The sequence below is a fragment of the Ixodes scapularis genome, unplaced genomic scaffold (assembly GCF_016920785.2).
Source record: "Ixodes scapularis isolate PalLabHiFi unplaced genomic scaffold, ASM1692078v2 PGA_scaffold1__304_contigs__length_218370807, whole genome shotgun sequence".
Classification (NCBI taxonomy): Eukaryota; Metazoa; Arthropoda; class Arachnida; order Ixodida; family Ixodidae; genus Ixodes; species Ixodes scapularis.
In genome coordinates, this window is record NW_024609846.1 from 118,063,264 (window position 1) to 118,086,571 (window position 23,308).

Below are 23,308 nucleotides of genomic sequence, written 5' to 3' on the forward strand. Positions count from 1 at the left end.
ATGAAAGAGACAAATCTCATGCGCCTGGTCCGTGCTTTCGTCAAGGGCCGGCTAGCATACGTCGTCCCTTTCCTGAAGCTCGGGGTCGCGGAAAAGAACAAGCTAGACTGTCTCGTCAGAAAGGCTTTCAAGCTGGCACTCGGGATCCTGAACTCGGCGTCCAACGAAAAATTGGCGGCGCTGGGCCTTCACAATTCCATCGAAGATGTCGTTGAAGCACAACGGGTGTCGCAGCTCGAGCGACTCACAAAGAGCGCGACGGGAAGACACAGCCTCAAGAGCCTTGGACTCCGCTACGAGTCGTAGACCGCGGGGAAAAGACGGATGTCCCCAAGAAGGTCAGACAGACGTTAGACATTCATCTCGTAACGCGGCACATGCATCCTGAGCATGATGCGGAGCGAAGAGCGGCCAAGACTAGGGCACTGCGGAAGCAACTCAAGAACGCAGAAGGCGTCGTCTATGTGGACGCGGCGAGGTACGGCGAGGGTCGCGACGCCATGGCGGCCGCCGTGGTCGACTAGCAGGGCACGATCGTCGCAAGCTGCAGCGTCAAGACGTCGGAGCGAGAACTGGGGGAAGAAGTGGCGATAGCCTTGGCCATCAGGACTAGAAAGTCAAGACCGTCGTTAGCGACTCGCAGACGGCGATACCCACCTTTGCGAAGGGGACGATCTTTCCAGTAACGAGTCGCTGGCTTGAGGACCTCGCAACACACCACAAGGTAAAGATCATCTGGACACCAGCAAACTCGTCACTTCCCCGCAACGACGGGTTTGACTCGCCGGGCCGGCATAACGCCGGAACCCTCCAACAAATCGTGGTCGGGAAAAGGCAGGCTGTTGACCTTTCTCGACATTCTGGATCACTATGCAAGCGAGCCGCTTCGCTATCCACCGGCACACCTCTCGCTCGACAGGAAGCACGCTAGGGCGTGGAGAAGACTCCAAACGGACACCTACCCTTGCCCAGCCAAACTGAGCCGCTGGTATCCGGAAAGATACAATTTGTGAACGCAAACTGTGCGGTGGATGGACTAACCTTCACCACATGGTTTGGGAGTGTAACAAGATCGACAGACAAGCGCAACCATTACTGGAGCAGATCACCGACCTAAAGATTTGGGAAGCTATCCTGCTTAGCACCGACCCCCACGGGCAAACCGAAGACGTCCGAATGGCCAAAAACGCCGACGGAGTCCAAGGGATTCTCGCCGTCGTTTGAGGAGGGTTGGGAGGGGATCCCCTAGGGCGGGTCCTCGGCCTTCCTCTTTGATTTCTGGGCGCAATTAAAGTCGTTCAATCAATCAATCAATCAATCAATCAATCAATCAATCAATCAATCAATCAATCAATATTCGTTTAGCAATGCAAAGCAGCGTAACAACAAAATTAAACGGCAATACCTTTGTGATTTACGGTATAATTTTATATTCTTTGGCTGCACAATATTTTGTTTTAAAGCGCAGCTCTTAGGCGCCCGTTTCCGGCTTGAGCGGCGTCGCCGTCGCCGTCGGCGTAACCGCGCGGTGCATTATGGGGAATGTCCCATAATGCAACGCGCGAGACTCGTGACATCACGAATGGCGTCACGAGGGTTACGTGACCTCACGAAAGTCAAGTGGCATCACGAGGGTCATATGACTTCTCGAGGGTCACATGACGTCACGTGACTTTACGTCACGTGTTGCATTATGGGAAACGTTTCATTATGCAACGCGCGGGGAGGAGGAGGACGGAGGAGGGTAGGAAGAGGAAGGAGGAGGGGAAGAGGAGGAGGGGAAGAGGAGGAAGGAGGAGGAGTTAGAGTTTGAGGAGGAAGAGGAGGGAGTAGTGGAGAAGGAAAGAGGGGAAAAGGAGGGATGAGGAGGGGGACGAGAGGGAGGGAGGGGGAGATGAAGAGGGAGGAAAACAGGAGGAGGAGAGGGTACGAATAAGGAGGAGGGGCATACCCTCCCCTCCTCCTCCTCAAGAGCTGTGCTCTAATTCGGCGTTACAGGGAGTTGTAAACGCCTTTCTTTTTTTTAGGCAGACTACTTTATATTAAGAAGGCACGTTTTCCAAAGCTAGTTTTGTGTCTTCAGCCTTTGGACTTTAGTCCATCTTAGGGTGGGAAGCAGTATATCAAACCCCCAAACCATATGTCTCAAAATACGACATACAATCAGCCTGATGGGCTATCTATAATTTCTTATGGTCCTTTTCAATAGGGGTAGCTTCACCTTGCGGGTAATTTGCACGCTCTCTCGCGCAAGCGAAACGCCGGGTAAAGCGATGCGGTAGCGCAGGTAGCATTGACGGCGTCATGCACTGAGTATGGAACGGGTTATGGAAATGAGATGTCAAATAAACGCACGTTTCGTTGCATATGGGTATCCCAATAGGGTCCCTGACTAAATAAAATAAAGAAAAATCTTCAAACGATTTGTCGGAGTCTCTGTGTGAAACACCCGGAAAGGCGGTTTCATATCGCGAAAGATGTACGTATCAGCAGTCAGCAAGGGCGGCGGAAACAGTCTCGTTTTGACATATGCAATTACCACTTCCTTCGGGATCACTCCATCATTTCGCGGTTGCAGTCGGCGGGGGAAAGACGGAGCTCCGCCAACGACAGTCGTTCTGAACTTTGGCCGTCTGAGTCTGGCGTGACGTCATCGTGTCAGTTCATATAAAAAGGCGTACTACGAGAGAGCCATACACACGACGCCAGAGACAGCTACAGCAGACTTTCTTTTGTGTGGCTCCATCATGTGGCATCAGGTCAGTAGTACCACCTCGGTTTGAGCGCCTACGGCTAGCGTACGTCTAGTTGCTCAGATAGTTTCGGCGATGTTTATGTAGAAAACCTGCGTGAATACTTAATTCTGGATAATGCATAAACCCCAAAGAAAAAAAGTACGACTTAATAAAAAAAAAAGGAAAATAAATCTAATAATTTTGTTCTAAGCCAGATTTATTAGATTTAAACCACGCTGTCTAAAAATATTATATTTTCTTACTAAATGTTTTTAGATATGGCAGATTGATTTTTAATTCACTCAATCACTGTGTGAATTAACTGCCAATTTAATTATATCGTGAAGTACAGCCTAATTAGGAACTTTTTATTCTTGACTTAAGCTACGCAATACTAGAACAAAAGAAGCGTGATTTTTTTATGTGACTGTAAAAACCCTATCGCTGTAAAACTTCAGCAAATCAAAACGGGTATAACTTTTGAGTTTATATACTTACAAATTGAAGACCGTGTGGAAACAGCTTCTGCCAATTTTTTCTTCTCTTTACTGGAAAGCTTCCAGGCGAATTGTTTCCCGTCAGCGTTGTGCGAAGGCCGGGTGCTACTCCTGCCATTGCCTCTGCGGCCGGCTCCAATCGAAACATTAACGTTCTCTGAGTAGCATCAAAACTGCAAAGCAACGAAGACAAAGTTAAACGACGTAGAATTGTGACCTCCGCACTCAGTAGAGTTTGGCTGAGTTCGGCGATGTCTTTTCTTATATTAAAGTTCGCAAGGTGGTAACATAAAGTTAACATAAAGCAATCGTCCACCATAATGTTGGACGATTACAGTACCACTGCACGGGACAAGTTAACGTCTATTGCGCGGTACTGATCAAGCGGTAGTAATGAGTGAGGTGATTTGGCCAGTATACACTGCCTTGGTCAAATTGCACAAAAACACTTCAGTAAGACGCCCGTTCATAGCGTTATTATGACGTACGTTATAATAACTCTATGTGCCCAGTCAGAACGAAATGTATTAAAAAAAGAAAATAAATTGTATTGTATTGCATTGTATATATCAAAACCGGCCGCAAGCTCGTTAGAGTGCAGCGTAAACTTTATTCGGCCAAATTTCCAGATTGACCTCCGTGTTCACTGTCCACGATAGACTCGTAAAGACCAATCGCTCAGAGGCATAAAAGCACCCTCTTGTCACTGAGAATATGCACTCAAACAACTAGGCCATCACTTTTTTTTTTTTTTAACAGGCTTAGTTGGCGTCATCCGAGTGGGATGACGATGTGTGAAGCTGGGGGCAGAGAATAGCGCAATCACAACGTTAGGAAGAAAGACGGGATAGCCCAGAGGGCTGGCGCAACTGAAAAAGTTACAAAAATAAAAAATAAAATAAAAAAGAAAATTAAAAAAGAAAGGGGATGACATCGCTCCACATCTTCACACGTGCATTTACAACCAAGCCCCCTGATGGCTGATACCTTTGCACGATTGGGGGGCCCCATTGTCAAGTTCAGTAAAGGGTGATTTCAGATAAGGTCGAACAGGGGGTGGCTGGTCGACCTTTTTAATTTGCTCCATAATTTTATATGTTGTTTCCCAATGTCCAAAATAAACAAAATCAGAATTAGTTTCACCCAGAAAAAAAATTGTCGGACGCAAAAAATCGTACATCACGTAGAGGTGGAATGCCGCATTTGCTTGCATAGCCGGAGGGGTCAACTTTGGTGATTAATAACTAAAATTATACTTCTTAGGTGAGTTTAATGATCTTTTAGTACAATCTATATGTACTTAGCAATACGAAAAAAACTATTGTTATTCTTTAGTATGTGTTAAAAAATAAATAAAAAACATCAATTTCGGCGCCTTAACCGTTTTTACCCCAACTTTGCAGGCCTGTATCTTAGGAAATAATTTAGTCAGAAACGTCATATTTTACGTACGTACACTACTTATAAATGTAAGTAAATGCACTGAAATTCAAATTTATTCAGGCGCGGGTTGGGAAGATTTTGGCGGCAAACCCGGGCGCGGTATAGCCAGTTCGTGCATGTATTCAGCTTTGAAAAAATCCTGTCACCACACCATCGAACAGAGTTTCAGCACTCAAGTAAACAAACTCTCAAGATCCGGCTTTCCATCAGCCATGTTAAGTGAAGTTGCGGGCACTCTGATACAAACCTGTAAAGGATCGACCAAAAGAAAAAAGAGCAAAGACCTTACCAATATCCGACCACTAGTTATACCATACATCCACAAGACGTCGCACAACTTAAAAAATGTTGCCAATAGATACAACGTGCCCATGGTGTTTTCAGCCCCAAACAAACTGGGTAGAATTTGCACGCTTGTGGACAAGAACAATGACAGCAGGGCTTGCTGCATGAAAAACCACAAGGTGCACTTTGTGTCTTGCATTCTACAAGTGGTTTACCATCTTCCTCTGTCCTGCGGGAAAACCTATGTCGGACAGACTGGGCGTTGCCTCAACGACCGCTTGAGGGAACATAAACAGTCTCTTCAAACCACCACTGGAAGCCACCTAGCCATCCACTGCAGAACCTGTGGATGTGATCCAGATTTTTGTGCAACAACTGTTCTAGCTTCCCATAAAGAAAAAACAACAAGAGAAATAGTGGAAGCCTTTTGGATAAGAAAGCTCGAATCCAAATGTGTGAGCCAGCCATCATTAACACTACAAGACAGCGAGTATGAGTTTATGGGGGCAGCTGCGCACAAATAGGTGTATGGTCAAGGCTTCGGAGTGCCGGCACTGGACATGCCTAGGACTTTGAGAGATTGATTTTCATTTTATTTTGTTTTCCTTTTCAGCTATAATTATTTTAGGTGTAATTTTATTTAATTTATTAGCTTTTTCACATCTTTCTCTTTTCCGATATATGTTCATGTGTGTAGTTTTCTTCCTTCTCCTTGTCATAGGAAATCGTCAGTTGCGAGTCAGCGCTTGCCTGTTCTGTCTTCCTTTTCTGTCCCTCTCTTTGTGCGCTGTTTAATTATGTATAACAAAATAAGAATATTTTAAGGGCGATTTAAAAAAAATCCCGTTCTCGATTTTTTTCAAACTCTGACCAGTCATTCTACTCTATTTAGGGGTTACTATAGATTAAAAACATCTTGCATTATATTGATGGTGTAATAGATACAGCACGTCTACCGAGCCCCTTCTGCGAAGCTCGGCACGGTGTGCGCCCCCGTGGCGCGACGCAGTTATTGCTAATTCTTACTTTGAAAGAAAAGATTTTTTTTTGTTATTCGAGTATAGCAAGTAATAGTTCTTCCACATCTTTTGCACGTTATAATAAATTACGCATTATATAAAATAAATTACACAACAGATACAGGGGGATTTCAGATACGATCGAAAAGAAGGTGGCTGGTCGACCTTTTTAAATTGCTTCATAATTGTATATGTTATTTAACGATGTGCGAACTAACAAAAAAAAATCAAGATCATTTTCACCCAGAAAAAAAAATCGTCCAACGCAAAATGTCGCACATTACGTAGAAGTGGAAAGTCGCATTTGCTTGCGTAGCTGGAGGGGTAAAATTTGGTGATTAATGACGGAAATTATACTTCTTAGCTGAGTTTCACAATTTTTAGGCACAGTGTACTTAGCTGTACGAAAGACATATTCTTATTGTTTATTATGTTTAAAAAATTATAAAAAAACATCAATTTCGGCTGTTTGACTGTTTTCCCCCAACTTTGCCGGCCTGTATCTTAGAAAATACTTAAGTCAGAAGAGTCATATTTTAATTCAATACGCTACTTTACGCTACTTATAAATGGAAGTAAATTAACTGAAATTCAAATCTGTATACGCGTGGGTGTGGGAGATTTTGGCAAGCAAACACGAGACAAGCACCAAAATAAAAATATTTTAAGTGCGACTTAAAAAAAAACGTTCTTAATTTTTTTTTAACTCTACCCAGTCATTCAACTCAATCTAGCGGTTAATATCCATTAAAAACATGTTGCATCATACTGACGGTGCAATGGATACAGCTCCTCTACCGAGCCCCTTATCCGAAGCTCGGCACGGGGTGTCCCTGTGTTGCGACGCAATGATTGCAACTTGTTATTTTGTGAAAAGAGAGAAAAAAAAATATATATATATGAAAACGTAGCATCGGGGTCGTCGGAGCAAAAGTGCTCCACATGCACCGAGTGGGCGGACAACATTCGCCGCGCCTTTGCGACCACAGCCTCTCCCCGGGAACGCTGTCAATTGCTGACCCCCTTGCCATCAACCTTGGAAAGAAATGAAGTCCAGAAGATCATCCCAGAGGCATCGATCTACATCATTAATAAGTTCTGGAAGCTGAGGGAGAACCACGGCGTGTGGTAAGTGCCCGATCCCTATACAAGGTGTAAGGTGAGCCCTGAAAACATATCTGCAGCGGTTGAGTACTACATGAAAGACGAGTTAGTGTTGTAGGCAGAGTCCCAATCAGAAGGACGTCATTTCCGTTGTGCTCGATGGCCAGAAAACGCTCAGGCCGAAACGTCTTATGACACGGTCAATCAGAGAAGCGTTTCGTGAGCATAAAAGTGACCAGCCCGACTCCGGCATCGGATTGACGAAGTTTTACTCTCTGCGACCCCGATGGGTTAAATGCAGTCCCCAGCAAGAAGCGTGCGTTTGTGTGTACTGCGCAAACTATAACCTCTGTGTCGCCTCTCTACAAAACGCTGCTGGCTCACAACTTGACGCAGCGGAATTGAACTCGGCATTCATTTGCAACCCGCCATCGCGCCAGTGCCTTTTAAGCGAATGTGACCATTGTCCCAAAGGCCAGTCTTTTACACTCGAAAAACTCAACATTTCCGAGGATGAAGAGATAGTTTTGGCAGCATTGGAGTCAGGCGAGCTCGTGAAAAAGACTTTAGATCCGGTCACTTTTCTGGAAGAGCTTCGTGTGTCGGTCTCAAGGTGGATCATTCACAACCATATCAGACAGACGCAAGGCAAAGTCATCTATGAAGAAAAGCAGTGCGCGCAGCGTGGTAGCATTGTCTTCCACTTCGACTTTGCTGAAAACTGGACTGTTTTCCTTCTTGACGAGATTCAAGCGTACCACTGAAAAAACAACAAAACAGGTCTCAATATTCACGTGTGTGGTGACGACTAGAAAGTCGACATACACTTTTGCCGTCATCAGTGACGACTTGCATCATGACTCCGCTCATGCCTGTCTGGCTGTACAAAAAGTGAGAGAGTGGGTCGATGACAACCTTGCTGTGTACTCTCATTTGACTTATGTAAGTGACGGTGCCGCCAGTCACATCAAGAATCGCTTCCAACTTCATGCATTCCAAAAAAAAAATGTTTTTCCCAAGGCCCAATGGCCACTGGGCACGGAAAAAACGCTTGTGACGGAGTTGGAGGGCTTGTCAAACACCGAGCAACGCTTCACAACTTGAGACAGCTCCCAGGAAAGGCCATACAGTCTGCAAAATGCGTGGTGAACAGTCTTTCCCAAAAACTAAAAGGAATGAATTTCACAATTCGACGAAGACGAGGTTGTTGAATTCCGTGAACGCAAATATGAAAGGTGGGTGCGAGTGCGCGCGTTTCCTGGTATTCAGTCGTGACATGTGTGGCTATGCAAAACATCAGAAGCTTCGACCTGTGACTTGGAAGTGGCACGGACTGTCGGGTCCCCTTGGAAGAAACTCTGAGTGCACACTGTCAGAAAATGTTTGCGTCAAAATCTGTCCATTTCGAAACCTTTGAAGACAGAACTGTGTTGTATATATGATATGTAATTTATTATATTGAATGCTCAATTTATTATAACGTGCCAAAGATGTGACAAACTATTACTTGCTATACTGGAATGAATAAAGAAATACTTTTCTCTCAGAGTAAGACGTCGCGTTGCGCCACAGGGGTACACCATGCCGATCTTCGCGGAAAGGGACTCGGTAGAGGTGCTGTATCTATTATACCATCAATATAATGCAACATGTTTTAATGGATATTAACCCCCAAATAGAATAGAATGACATGGTCAGAGTTTAAAAAAAATCGAGAACGGGATTTTTGTTTTCATCGCCCTTAAAATATTTTCATTTTGGTGCTTATCACGTGTTTGCTTGCCAAAACCTCCCCAACCCGCGCTTAAATAAATTTGAATTTTAGTGAATGTACTTCCATTTATAAGTAGTGTATTTACTTAAAATATGAGGTTTCTGACTAAATTATTTCCTAAGATACAGTCCTGCAAAGTTGGGGGAAAAACGGTCAAGGAGCCGAAATTGATGTTTTTTATTTATTTTTTAAACCATACTAAACAATAACAATATTTTTTTTCGGATTTCTAAGTACATATAGATTGTGCTAAGATATTATAAAAGTCAATTAAAAAGTATAACTTTAGTTATTAATCACCAAAGTTGCCCCCTCCGGCTATGCAAGCAAATGCGACATTCCACCTCTACGTGATGTACGATTTTTCGCGTCCGACAATTTTTTTTCTTGGTGAAAATAATTCTGATTTTGTTTATTTTGTACATCGGGAAATAACATATAAAATTGTGAAGCAAATTAAAAGGGTCGACCAGCCGCCCCCTGTTCGATCTTATCTGAAATCACCCTAAATATATTTACTTGCTTGACGTCGTCACCGATGGTTCACTGATGCAGTCTGTTTTGTTCCCTCAATGCTGCTGTAGTATTCTTCCTAACCTTGTGGTTGCGCTATTTTAGCTCAGCGTGTATATCATTACCAACTAGCCCAGTTTTCGACCTTATTACAGTAGAAGAGGCTGTTCACAAGCCTTGATTATTCTAGGTGGCGTTTTGAGCGAGCACGCAACTCAAAGATATTTCGGAGACGGACGGAGATGGACGGAAACAAAGTGAACAAACACAAGGCGCCTTATGTTTGTTCCCTTTGCCTCCATCCTTGTCTGTGATTTCAGCGCTATTACTTTTTAAAGACTTCGAACCAACTAGCCCACCTGTCCGCTTTGCAGCGTTTAGGAGCTCGTGTCGCAGAAAACCCGGCGTCGGCGCAGGGGTCGGTGGGACCGGAAAATCCCGGCATGCACATAGTGCGTCACGAGGGTTAAATTTTCCTACTAAATTTGGCGGGAAACGTTTTCGCTCAATTTAGCGGGTCGATAGGGTTATGACGTCCAGCCACGTGTGACGTCACACCGCACGACCTCGCGCGGGAATTTCAAGCAACGCACAACGCTCAAGTGTGACGTCACGTGACACGTGACTCTACCGTCTAGACCACGCACGCACGCTTGCAGGCCGTGGGAACGAGCGCGGGTTTATATGAAAAAGCTTTGCCAACGGGGTCCGATAACGCCATCGCGTTCCACCCTTAAAGGCGAAGCTTAAGCGTCCCCCAAGTTCTTGAGACCTCTGGCCTAGAATAATGAGTGCCTGCGAACAGCCTCCTCTACCTCAGCGTGATCGCACTATAGGATGGCACCCGATTCAGCAATTCGGCACGAGTTTGACGCCGAGCGTGGTTCGACCGATCGATTAGACACGGGGACCAGCCAAATGCCGACGCTGCGCTCGTGTCCGGCCCTCGTCTGCGCTCAACCTCGATGGGACGACAACGAAATGCTAGTGCGTGGGGTTTGATTATTCAAAGTGGTGTTGCTCGAACGGCGGCCTCTGACGTTCCTTTAAAGCGAGGTTCTTAGCGTAAATTACCCTCTTGATTTTGGAATGGCGTATTCTTTGCAGCCTATATTTGACAACTGAATGACGCCAAGCAGAGTTTAGTTCGCATAAAGCTGATTGGCATGGCCAATGAACTTTCAGCTAACTAAACTCTAGTGATGGACCGAATCTGCCGAGCTTCAGATTCGGCAAAGTTCGGCGCATGCCGAACTTTTGAAGGAAAGTTCGGCAAGGATTCGGCAGAAATTCGGCAAACGTCTGCGCACGAGCGAGAGCGCAACGGGGTTATGGATTGCAAATGAACGCCGTGCGATCGTGCGTTTACCATCGTATACAGTGTGGTAATACCAGCGGTTACGGCAAGCCGTGGAGTAGGCGACATAATAATTGTGTGTTTGTCAGCCCTTGTGAATATGGTTCTCTTCAATTTTTTCTGCCTCAAGAAGGGAAGATCGACATGACATTGACGCAAAAACGACGTAGTCTACTGCACAAGTGACGAATGACCCGGTACATTCGAGATAACGTCATTTTGATTTGATCTTTCCAGTGATGCAACAAGGTAATTGCAACATTGACTGACAATCACTCCTCGCCACTATAGCAATCCTGTCTTCGGCTTACATGTAGTTTGTTCTAAAAAAAAGATAATATTGCTTTTCAATTAGTGTTATTTCGCGGTTTTTATCTATCCGAATAAAACGAAACACTGAACTATCATGCTCGACCTTGCACAGCCGACATTCCTAACTCTTCCCATCTTCCTAAACTTCCGGTGTGTCCTAACATCAGAAACCGTCAATTTAAAAGTTAAAACGAGACGTTGCGAATATGGGACGCACGTTCATGCAAAGCTGAAGTGACTCAAATGAAAAAAAAAAAACACATCCATATTTATAGTAAGTACTATTGTTATCTCTTCTGGCGAAGGCTCAGCAGCCGTTGCATTCATTCTTTGCGCACGAAGGGGTGACTCCAAAAAAAAGTAAGGACTCAGTGTTAGCGCCTTTATTTTAACAATACACACTTGCAGGCTTGCGCGGATGAGGTTTAAAGGGATGCTGAACCGAAATCTGGATTCCCCAAAACACGCGGCACAAGCGCGCAACGGGATGCTACAAACACCAAAACATCACTCACACAGCGATATATCGAACGGATGACCGTATTTCTAAAAAAAAAAAAGAGGCGCGTTTGGCAGGACTGTTTCTCCGAGAAGGAGAGGGAACGGCCTCGCGTCTTCTCCGCCTCGCGGCCTTGAGGGAGCAGAGAGGAGGAAACTAAGTATCTTGACGGTCACGCGCCTCGTCGGCCTGGTTCAATCTCGACTTTTTTTGCCAAAAATACGGCCGTCCATTTGAGATATCGCCTTACTAGTAGTGTTGTAGGGATAGTAGCGTCCCGCCTACATCTCCAGCATTGTTTTTTTTTAACATCCAAATTACGGTTCACCATTCTTTAAAAACCGAAGCTAGTAACTTGATTCGTGACTGCGCTCCGCTACTACCCAACCCCGTTGTCACACCACTTCTGCAAAAGTCGCTTTAAAATTACCAGCAAACAAACACAAATTATACCGAAACAATTATCTTGTAGAATATCACCCTATTTAGTAATAACTGTTTCAATATTATCTTTAAAACAGAAAAAAAAAACTAAATATTTTTGCACGAAAAAACGATATATTCACTTTTAGGTCTGGCAACAATGTATTTTTGTCGAATCTTTGCCGAATCTTTAAAAAAGTTCGGCAAAATCACGGCTTTGCCGAATGCCAAAATTCGGCGCCGAAATTTCCGATTTGGCAAAAGTTCGGCCCATCGCTACTAAACTTTGCTTGCAATCCGCCGCAACAAATTAATCTTAGAAAAAATTGTCCCCCGTCTCAGGTTAATTCATTATGGCTAAATAATCGTAAACAAAAAAAAAAGTGTCTTGTTTTGTTTTAAGTGTTATATTTTCAGTACTTATTTCTTTCCCGCGATAAAACATGTACAACTTTACCGTTTTCTTGAAGATTGCCTTAACTCCCTTTGTTTCTTGTTTCCAGGAGAGTAGCTAATAGACATCTTAGGGTTAAACATTTTGGCGAATATTTGAACGTATAAAGTCGCAATGCACTACCCATACATCATACAAAAAGGCAGCGTTGTTCGCTGCAAAGAGGATGACAGGATCGTCTTGGGACACATCTTAAGCATCATTGAAGCATGTTCGCTTTATACATATGCGTGCTTCGAACATGTATGAGGACAGTTTTTTCTGGGATCAATGTGACAAGATCCTCAAGGAAGGAACGCGTCCCACAGTATGCAAACTATCGTTTGTATGATGTACATGAGCAGCGCAGTGGCGTACAAACTTGTCTTTGAGTGACGGGGGGGGGGGGGGGGGGCAAAACAGACCCACCCCCCGGGTTGGTGGTTGGTGCCCGTGGTATCTCTTGGGCGCCGACGGACGGTATTTGCCCTGCCCAGTAGCGGCTGTTTCAGGGGTGGGGGGGGGGGGAACACATGCCTTGCCCCCCACTCTGAGAACTGGGAGGGGCAAGCGCCCCTTTGCCCCTCCCCCCCCCCAGGTTTGTACGCCCATGGAGCAGCGTCACTGTGGCTTAGTTTTTCCGGTCGTTTTGTCGAGCTTTATCAAACCTACCTTCCTATCGAGGAAGCTCCTTAAGTTGGTTGTCGTCCATCTTGTTTTTAGAGCGCAGCTCTTAGGGGCCCGTTCCCGGCTTGAGCGGCGTCGGCGTCGGCGTCGCCGTCAGCGTCGGCGTAACCAAGGTCACCCCAAGGTCACGCGACCCCCAAGGTCATCCCAAGGTCACGTGACCCCCAAGGTCATTCCAAGGTCACGTGACCCCAAGGTCACGTGACCTCCCCTGATGTCACGTGACCTCCCGAGGTCACGTGACCCCCCGAAGTCACGTGACACCCCCGAGGTCACGTGACCACCTCCAGGGTCACGTGACTCCCCGTCGAGGTCACGTGACCTCCCCGATGACGTCATCGTCACTGATGACGTCCTCGGCATCCGCATCGTCATCATCACTTATGACGTCATCCGTGACGTCACTGTTGACCTCACCGGCATCCGCATCGTAACGTCATCATCACGGATGACGTCATGAGTGACGTCACTGATGACGTCACCGACATCCGCATCGTCATCGTCATCATCGCTGATGACGTCATCGGAGTCCGCATCGTCATCGTCACTGATGACATCATCGGCATCGTCACGTGACCCCCCAAGGTCACGTGACCCCCCAGGTCACTTCACCCCCCAGTACCCTTCCCTCCTCCTCCTCAAGAGCTGCGCTCTGATTCGGTGTTACAGGGAGTTGTAACGGCTTTCACTCTTTTAAAAGCACTTTCAACAAAAAAAGATATGTGCGTAGAAGGCGTTTGAGAGTGGCTGTGTGGGTATATATAGGATGCTTGAGCAATAAACCAGTTAGTTGATATTGACACGTTCCCTTCTGTCTCTGTTCCTTCGACAAAAAGTTTTTTTCTTCTTTTTTTTTTACAGAACGCTCACCGTCATCACCGCTCCGTCATCATGCTCCTGGGCATCCTCATTGGCATGGCGCCTGCCATCATGGTGGTCTCGGCTAACCCTGTTGCGGCGCTGCCGGTCCTAGAAAAAGCAGAGAATCACGTCAGTGAACTGTCGAAGATCGTAGTGGACTTGAAGAGTGAGACCGTTTTCAGAATAAACCTAAAGACCTGTTTAGACGTACAGCGCAGCGCTACCCCAGCGCTAAATCAACTATAGAAACAGCAGTCACCTGGCTTTTTTTTTTTTTTTTAAATATTGGTTTGCATTTAAGTGGTGCTTATCAGCACTATCAGCGCTGCGCACTAATATGACGCAAAGTCCGCGCTGCATAAGTGTAAAGTCAGCCCTATTTCTAGCGCTGACTAATAGTGCTGTGGTGGGTTAACACAGAAATATCCGTAACTTCTTTGACAGGCACCTCCGAGGCAAGGAACGTATTCATCAAACCATATTATATCAGCGTAATATGTTTTATTCAACATCTTACATTCATATATGTGTCTCGAATTGAAGTATGACCGTCCAGTCAAAGGCTCATCAACCTACTGTATTTATTAATTTTTGTACAGTCGCTGCGAGTGGCGTACTGAGTGTTTTATAGCTAAACCTATTGAAACGTAGAGTCGGTATTGAAACAGATCGAAAAAAAATCATGAGCCATTCCACTCTGCGAAGGTGTATGACCAGCGAAGCTGCTTAGCACACTACACAGACGTGACACACAATTTCGAACAGGGGTACGAACACATTTATTGTCTTGATCGGTGGTCATCGTGACGAAAGGTGCGCACACACTTCTCGAGGACTATCTACCGCTCCGAGGAGCCGGGGGAGACTAGACACGCGCGACGGGACCGCCACCGGACGGAAGGAAAGGAAACTAGGCACCCAAGCGCTTGGAACGACGACGACAAAAAGAGCGGTGCGCTTCCCTCCTCCTCCTCCTCTCCTCCTCCTCTCCTGCTGCCGCTGAATTTTCCCGCTATATTTAGCGGGGAAAGACTCCCGCTAAATTTGGTGGGGAGATTTAGGTGACGGGACACGAAGTCGTGAAGTCATTTTCACCTCTAAATTTAGCGGGGAAAATGAATTCGTGTCCAGGTCGCGTGACGTATATTTCCCAGCTAAATTTAGTGGGGAAACTTAAGTCGCTAAAGTTAGCTGGAAAATTTCCCAGCTAATTTCAGCGAGGAAATTTTTCCGCTAATTTTAACGGTAAAAATTCCCCGCCAAATTTATCGGGAAAATTTACCCACTAAATTGAGCAAGAAATTTTCCTTTTTAAATTTAGCGGGAAAATTTTCCCGGTAAACTCAACGGGAAAGTTTTCCCGATAAACCTGGTGGGGACATTTTTCCGCTAAATTTGGCGGGGAAATCTTTCCGCTAAATTTAGCGGGGAAAAATGATATTTTGTTGAAGCACACGAAAAATCCACGGACCCCTAGCCATAAACAGCTTCGCTGTAAAAGAAAAGTGACCAACAGTTGGAACTGCAAAATCGTCTGACGAAGCGTTGCGTTGTCGTGAATACGCCGTGGGCGAGAGTGGTTCAAGCCGTTCCCACTCTTCAACATCGGGGATTCTTCGGCACACAGTTATCGTTGTCAAAACGCTTTTTTTTATTACATTGATACAGTCATCTATGATCCTTGCCAGACTAGCGGCTTAAAAACCACCAATGACGGTAAAATAGTAAATAAAAAAGAGATATTTCTGCTTTCAACGAGCAAGCAAAACGAGACCCCATGTGCAGAGTCGTGCGTGGCAGGCAAACGCCTGTGGTAAAGAAGCGGCGTTCCGAAAGCGTTCTTTCGGAACGGCTGCTGTCTGCCGACTTCCCCCGGTTCCAAAGATGGCACGGGCCAGGCAATCGTGTTCCCGCTGTGCTGGCGCGACTGCAGCGACACGCGTTGCCCTCTCGTCTACCAGGCAATCGCTTGTTTGTGGTAATATCTTTTAGTGTCCACTGTAAGTACCCTCAAAACATACTGTTTAACGATTCACTCGCATCACCAATCAATCAAGGTGCACTGAAATGGTTTCCGAGATCGGCCATTTATGGTGATAACTCAATCTACTAACTCTGAACATAAAAAAAAAAAAAAAAAACACTTGAAAAGACGTTTATGGATGGTGGTCGAATTTTCTATTAAACGTTTAATCAGAGATCGTATCACGCCTTTCTTTCTGCGGCCTGGAAAAGACACCAGGGTACGCCGTCAGATGGCGTTTTCAAGAAAATATTACTGTATTACGTCTCGACGCCCAAAAATGTGACGTTTTCGTCATAATATACTCCAGAACGCGGCTAAAAAAGAGCAATATTAGTAACGTTGGAAATTCCCGCGCAATTAAATATTTTAATTGGTCAAAGTTTCTGAAGGTGATGGGGACGCCAGGATGGCCCCCAAGAGAAAATTGCGCCTGTGTATTTCGATTGCTGTTAGTTAACTAAAGCGCCTTGCCATATAGAACTGTCTAGTTTTATTGACTAAAGCTCAACAAACAATATGCCATCAAAACAAGCTTATACAAGGGGATTGAGAGACTACCACCACTTTTACAACCTCCACCTCTACAAAAAGTGTGGTAGACCAGCACAACGTAGCATCGGACATAAGAGTGACATCTATCTCTCGTTTTCATTCAATCCGCTTAGCTAGTGAGCAGGGCGAGCGCTCTCGTGCTCTGATGACGTTTCATCCTCATGGGCAAAGGAAGGCGCGCACACACTTTTGCGTCTGATGGCGTTTTATGTTTGTTCTCGAAGTAAAGTTTGAGACCTGAAACTGATAGCGTATGACCAGTTTGTACTTCGTGCGTGACTCGAAATGTATTGCGGGACGCCATGGCTTGCAGAAATCTTTGTGTTTTTGTGACTGTGCTTGAAATTTGCGCTTCTGAAAGCATGGCCTAGTATAACTGATTTATTCTTTCCATTTTTCTTTCTTGGGACAATGCGCTCACTCTACTGTCTCCAGAAAGCCTTCGCCCTCGAGATTGCGGAGACCTGCTAAAGGCTGGACAAGTAAACAACGGAGTTTACGTCATATTTCCGACCTCGGATTCCAAGGGAACATCGGTCTATTGCGATATGAACACCGACGGTGGAGGTTGGACTGTGAGTGTTTCAGTTTAAACAATTGAATTCGCACGCATCTCATGGTGAGTTCCTGTTATTCTAAACATGTCACATAGTTTGTCGGTGTCCCACGACAATTGAAATGGACAACAAGGAAGAAATCGTGAGCTTTCAGTCTACCCCAATATTCTTCGAACATTGCGTTGTGCGACACAGTTAGTGCAAACACTAAAGTTCCTTGATAAATTCACGCTTACAAAGTGCCGCCAATCACTGTCGTGGAAACGCGCAAGACGGGAGCCAAGACCGGGTGCTCCGCCGCCATTCGTTTCCAGAGCCGCTCATTTTAGTGCTGCGCCGCCATTTTCTTCCAAGGGCCTCTCGAGACACGGGCCTTGTGCAGTGGCGCGTTTGACGCTACTTGCAAGGCAAATGAAAGCTCATCAGGGGGCTTTAGCAAACACGACATTGTTACTCTTCTGTATTTTACTCGTATACAGACTACTCGACTAATACCGGCCGCCTGAGTTGGTGTAAAACATGTGGATATTTCACTAGGCTAATAGTTTCTCGAAATCGTTCAAACCCATTCGTCTACAGCCAAACGATATTCGCCTTTGCAAGAATACCTTCCACGGAAATGACGGAAAAGATTGAGGGGAGCTTCATAACATTGTCTTTACATTCACCTCCAGGTTATTCAGAATAGAGGCCAGTATGGGAACAGTGTCTACTACTTCTACCGAAACTGGACGGAGTATGCAAATGGATTTGGAAGCAGGGATAAGGAATATTGGATTGGTGAGTGTCGCACGCTAATGACGTGTATAGTATCCCCCAGCTCTTATGGGGAGAATTTGGCAACTCTTAAGCTGTGCCTCTTGAAGACTTCATCGTTACCGAGTCCCCAATAGCAGAATGAGCCACATGCGTCGTGATTGATTCAGTACCTCAGCGCGCTTTCAGTACTCTTCTACTGAGATGTTCCAAAATATTGGCCCAAGCGCAGTGCACGCGAAACGGTGGTCCTTTGAATCAAAAAGCAAAAGGAAGAATGTACAAAACAGCCCTAATTCGGGTCTTAGAAAGTTATGTCTAAAAGATTATATATATATATAAGTCAAAGATGCGTACTGTCAGAGTTACTAATTCGAAGTTTATTACGACGTTTCGAGCGGGGACCGCTCTTCATCATCACCTGATGAAGAGCGGTCCCCGCTGGAAACGTCGGAATAAACTTCAAATTAGTAACTCTGACAGTACGCATCTTTGACTTATTAACTTTTCCTTACTTTACCTATATATATACAGGGTGTTATTTTTTATTCGAAACAGATTTATTTTAAAAAATCCGTAAAAGATGGAATGATACGGTTTATGCAGGTGAGTTATGCGGCCAGGGGGACATTTTATAGGGGGCTAATCGTAACGATCAGTTGGCTAATTAATTGAAATTCGCTAATTAACTTTTCAATTAATGAAAATAGACATATGGTTCCAATTAGAAACTTGCACAGCGTCACCGAAAACCACTAAATCAGTCATTTTCAGAAAGACTTTGAGCGCGTGAGAAGCGTAGTAGTGCACTAAATTTACCGCTCTTTGAGCAGGTACAAAGCTAGCCGTTGCGGTAAGGCGCCCGCGCGATTTTTCCGTCTCTTATCTAGCCCCAGCCTTGTACCTGCTCCACGAGTCGTAACTTTAGTGCACTACTACGCTTCTCACGCGCTCAAAGTCTTTCCGAAAATGACTGATTTAGTGGTTTTCGGTGACGCTGTGCAAGTTTCTAATTGGAACCATATGTCTATTTTCATTAATATAAAAGTTAATTAACGAATTTTAATTAATTATTCGAATGATTGTTACGATTAGCCCCTATAAAATGTCCCCCTGGCCGCATAACTCACCTGCACAAACCGTATCATTCCATCTTTTACGGATTTTTTAAAATAAATCTGTTTCGAATAAAAAATAACACCCTGTATATATATGCAGGGAAAACGCATTTGGGAGGCAACTTGCGGGCGCTAACCACCCTCACTCTCGGTTCTTAGCAAACAAACCTCGGCGCCTCGGGACACTTCGCCAGTGAGTCCTTTGACTTCCCTCCTTAATGCGCGTCGGCTAGTTGTTAGACGAAAACAACGTACCGCTTGAGTTATTTCGTCTGCCCTCTCTGAGAGGCGAAGTCGAGCTCGCTCGTAAAGACCTGCTCTTCCGAAAGTCGCAGAAAGGTAAGATTGACGCTGACGACGTTGCGAGCAGACAACGTTGCAAAAGAGCAGACGACCCTCAGATAGGGGGTCGCGATCAGCCAATCAGGGCTCGGCGTTCTGACGTCACCGCTACCCCCTGCGCAAAAAGCAGACGAACTTTCCCTCCGCATTTTTAAGGCTACGGCAGATTAGCAACAATACAGTGGAAAAAACGTCCGACAATGTTGATGGGCTATAAACACTTGTCGTCAGAGGGCTGCGTCGTTATTGTGGCATTGTACTTCTCTTCCTACGCACAGGGACTGCCTCCTTTCACTCAGGAGTCCCAGATAAACACGTCGCCGTTCACAACTAGCTTATCATATGAGAGATGCAGTTTGTAGCTCTTATCTTGCCTTATTTGTTTAGAGTCTTCCAAAGATTACGCCTTTTTCGCAAAGTGGTTTACTGAAATCTTCGGGTACACTAAAGTCGGTGTTTTCCAATTTTAATCCAGAGTGTAGAATATCTTTTTTTTTGGTCCAAGACATAAAGGTTACTCTCACTGGTCTTTTGACACCATCTTTAAAGTAACCAATCTTGTGCGCCCTCTGGATCGTAGCAGGATTGATTTCCATGATTTCATTACAAATTCGTACGACCTGGTTCTTTGATTCCTCCCAGGTTTTATTGCGCTTTCCGTCGGGTATGCCGTAAAACACAAGATTGCACCGGCGGCTGCGGTTTTTGAGGTCATCGATATGCTCCTCTATCCTTTTGTTCTGGTCCTCAAAATCCGCAACACGCTTTTCCTTCTTGTTTGCTCTTTATGTTAGAAAGTTTAATCGTAACATTGACCATACGGACTGTTAGCCATTCGAGCATAGTTTATATTTTTGTCATCTGTTCAGCTTTCGTCGGTAACATTGGCCGTAAGTAAGGGTAGCATGGGTCAAATCTGACTCGTCGGCAGCAATCATGAAAAGAAAAAAATGTCGCACTCCATGTCCTATCAAAACTTTTATTTTGCATCAAAACAAATTGACGTGAGCCTCGGCACTCATATCGTTATTCCGAGGTTCAATAACGACTTGCAGAGGAGGAGCATAGCAGCTCTTGACTTTGTGCTTAATTACTGATTGCTCGCCATGGGTGCTGCCGAGGCCGGAAAGGTGGCTTATCGTAATGGTAGGATAGTAACTATAAGCTAACGCATTTTTTTACAAACAAGGCCGCGTTTGACCACACCGGGTGTGTAGGCACTGCGCGTACGCAGAAACCAGATTCGCGTGCGGCAAAGCATCTGCGCATGCGCAGTGCGAACAGCAACGCCATTGCAGTGGCGTGACGTCACAGCGCCTAACGACTCCCGAGCATCTTCTTATCGCCCCACAGACAATCAGATTGCTGCGTTAGCCGATAAGAACGCCGAAGTAACGAATCCCGAACTAAAGAGCGTGAACAAGCCACTTCCTGCGTTTTTTCACCAGTGAATCTCTATAGATGCTTGAAAGTACGGCCTCGGGGCGCCGCCATCTTGCTGCTAATGTGTGCAGATCGTCTGATAGCCAAGCATTGCTGGTGCGTACGCACGGACTCAGCAACGCTTGACTATGAGACGATCTACCCACACCACTAGCAAGGTGGCGTGCCTTGAGGCTGTACTTGTAAGCGTGTACAGTATAAAGAGTTCCCAAGCTGATAGTGACAACGAGTTCATTTCATTAAGGCGGGTTGTGGGCTCAACGGGTTCTACAACTGGAAAGGAGACGTACGTGCTTTTTGTGCAGTGCGCGAGTTCAGTTCTGGTTGTTTCACTAAAACGATTAATACTGTATACGCATACTAAATACTGCTACGCCACCGTCTGACTACACACTTTCCTTTCTTTGACTTGACAAGGAAACGACGTGCTGCACACACTTACTTCTCAAGACAGAGGATTCACTTTACGAATTGAACTGAAAAACGAGACAGGAGAAAGTCTCGTTGCGAACTACAAAATCTTCAAAGTCGCGTCTCAGGCCGACCGCTACAAAATGACGGTTGGCGGCTATTCCGGACCACCAGGTGAGACTGGCTCATACATTTATCCTTTTTTATCTGTTTAGTCTTCAATAAAATTTACAACCAGAATTAATAGGAAAAAGAAGAAACATGACACTCAGCTCTCAGGTACGCATGCATACTCCTCTTCGACTTTGGAGTCGAAATGCCGTTCGCTAAACTTGTAAATCGGATTGGCCAGAAAGGATGGTAATCATTATCGAACTCATATGGCCATACATTCTTAGTGGTAAAAAGATGTCTTCTTGGGAGTGCGAGTGAATGACCGTTAGGACAGCGCTCGCCGTTCTTACTATCTCAGCTAACTCAAGGAATTCCAAGGATTGGCGCCTGAGGTTCTGTGCCTTCGTGCTTACTGCAACAATTGCGCACCGCTTACCAGGCTCACACGTCTGCTCTTCAGAGTTTCCCACATAAGGAACCTGTAAATGAGCCTGTGAATCAATGGCGTTGAAACGAGGGGGGGGGGGGGGGGGGGGTTATCACTTTTTACTGAACTTTCAAAAATTCACTTTTGGTGGAGCATAATCTCGCTTCCTCCCCGAATAGCTCCGACACTTCGGCTACGGTACATTCAAGCAATCAAGCAAATGGCTATGAGGATATAACGACGTTCAAAAGTCTACTCACTTTGCAACATATTTTAGAAGCACTTTCTGTGACGGGCTCAATTTTGATTACTGATTGTACGCATGCCCTGCAGAAAATAAGGTAAAAGTGTTAAAGGGCTTATAGACTGGAGGCAATTTGGAGATAAGTGTAACCCGCACACGCCGAATGGATCGCGCATTGGTTAGATATGACAAGCTGAGTTTCCAGATGCCCGCGTGGCATGGCTGTAAATACGGCATTATCACTTTTGATCTTAATTATTTGCTATAATGTTAGGGTCATAATAATATAAAGACATTCATGCAACAGTTATTAGGAGTGATAACCCCTTAATTCACTCCTATTCACAGGTTCGGACTCGTTCAGCTACACGAACGGAATCAACTTTAGCACCTTCGACAGCGACAACGATAATCACAGTAGCAACTGTGCCACGACCTACAAAGGCGGTTGGTGGTACGCCGCCTGCCACAGCAGCAACCTCAATGGCCTTAACTTGAACGGGCCACACACGAGCTTCGCTGACGGCATCGAGTGGTCCAGGCGGAACCACGTCGGAGGCTTGCATCATTACTCCTACCCCGAAGCGCGGATGATGATCCGGGAAGCCAACCCTATGCCCGAAGCAGTTTGACCGAGTCGGCATCACCTTCCATGAAAAACTGGGCAAATCGGTATGAAATAACGTTTGCTGTATTGACAGTACTCAAGAATAAATTGACCTCTATCTAAAATGGAGCGCAACCCGCGCCGTTTAGGCGACTGGTGGCGCTTCAAAAAATCCGCCTGTGGTCTTCCATTTAATGATTATATTGCCGAATATATGACCGAAAAGAAACACATAAATCTATAAGATTCGAGTGTGCTCTTACCGCGAACGCGGAATGTAAGGAGACCAACATAACCTCGCCGAGCCAGTCTTGCCCTAGCTCACCCCCGAACATCTAGGTCGAATATCCTAGACACTGAGTGTAGTATATGTAATGAGTCTCGCCCATTTCAGCTCTCACGCCGACACCGCGACGTTCACAGCTGCTGTTTCGACGCCCATTATTTTTGCTTCTGGCACATGTTCGCCAGCTAAATCTTTATACACGAACTCCACTCTCCTACGTCACGCCGCGGTGGTGGCGCGTCAGGCACACTTCCGGTCTGGGGCGGTGGGCAGAAGTCGCCGTGCGAGACATGCACTCTTGTGTTCCTTTGGAAGAAACCAGACAAAAAACCTGCCTTCTCGTCAAAATGCTGCGATGGGGGCTGTACCAAGAGAGTCTGGAAAGGTTTTAAGATCAGTTTTTATGTGTTTCTGCCCCCTCCGTTCGTCCGAGAATGTGGATAGCAGCCGTGAAAAGGGCAAACCAGACGCTGTAGAACTACG

The 23,308-nt window shown here is 45.6% G+C and overlaps 1 protein-coding gene across 1 annotated transcript; it reads left to right on the forward strand.

Moving 5' to 3' along the window:
• The first annotated feature begins 2,668 nt into the window (after positions 1–2,668).
• Positions 2,669–22,704, forward strand: LOC120848223 (techylectin-5A). The gene is made up of 6 exons (XM_040220197.3): positions 2,669–2,759; positions 13,943–14,108; positions 16,956–17,095; positions 17,752–17,857; positions 21,154–21,321; positions 22,281–22,704. The coding sequence occupies exons 1-6, from the start codon at positions 2,748–2,750 to the stop codon at positions 22,562–22,564; spliced, it is 876 nt and encodes a 291-aa protein (XP_040076131.1). The 5' UTR covers positions 2,669–2,747; the 3' UTR covers positions 22,565–22,704.
• The last annotated feature ends 604 nt before the right edge of the window (positions 22,705–23,308 follow it).

Excerpts from the sequence above, each read along its gene's own strand:
- LOC120848223 (XM_040220197.3), top strand. Across the intron at positions 14,109-16,955 it reads GATCGTAGTGGACTTGAAGA|AAAGCCTTCGCCCTCGAGAT; the intron begins GTGAGACCGTTT and ends TACTGTCTCCAG. Across the intron at positions 21,322-22,280 it reads CGGCTATTCCGGACCACCAG|GTTCGGACTCGTTCAGCTAC; the intron begins GTGAGACTGGCT and ends TCCTATTCACAG.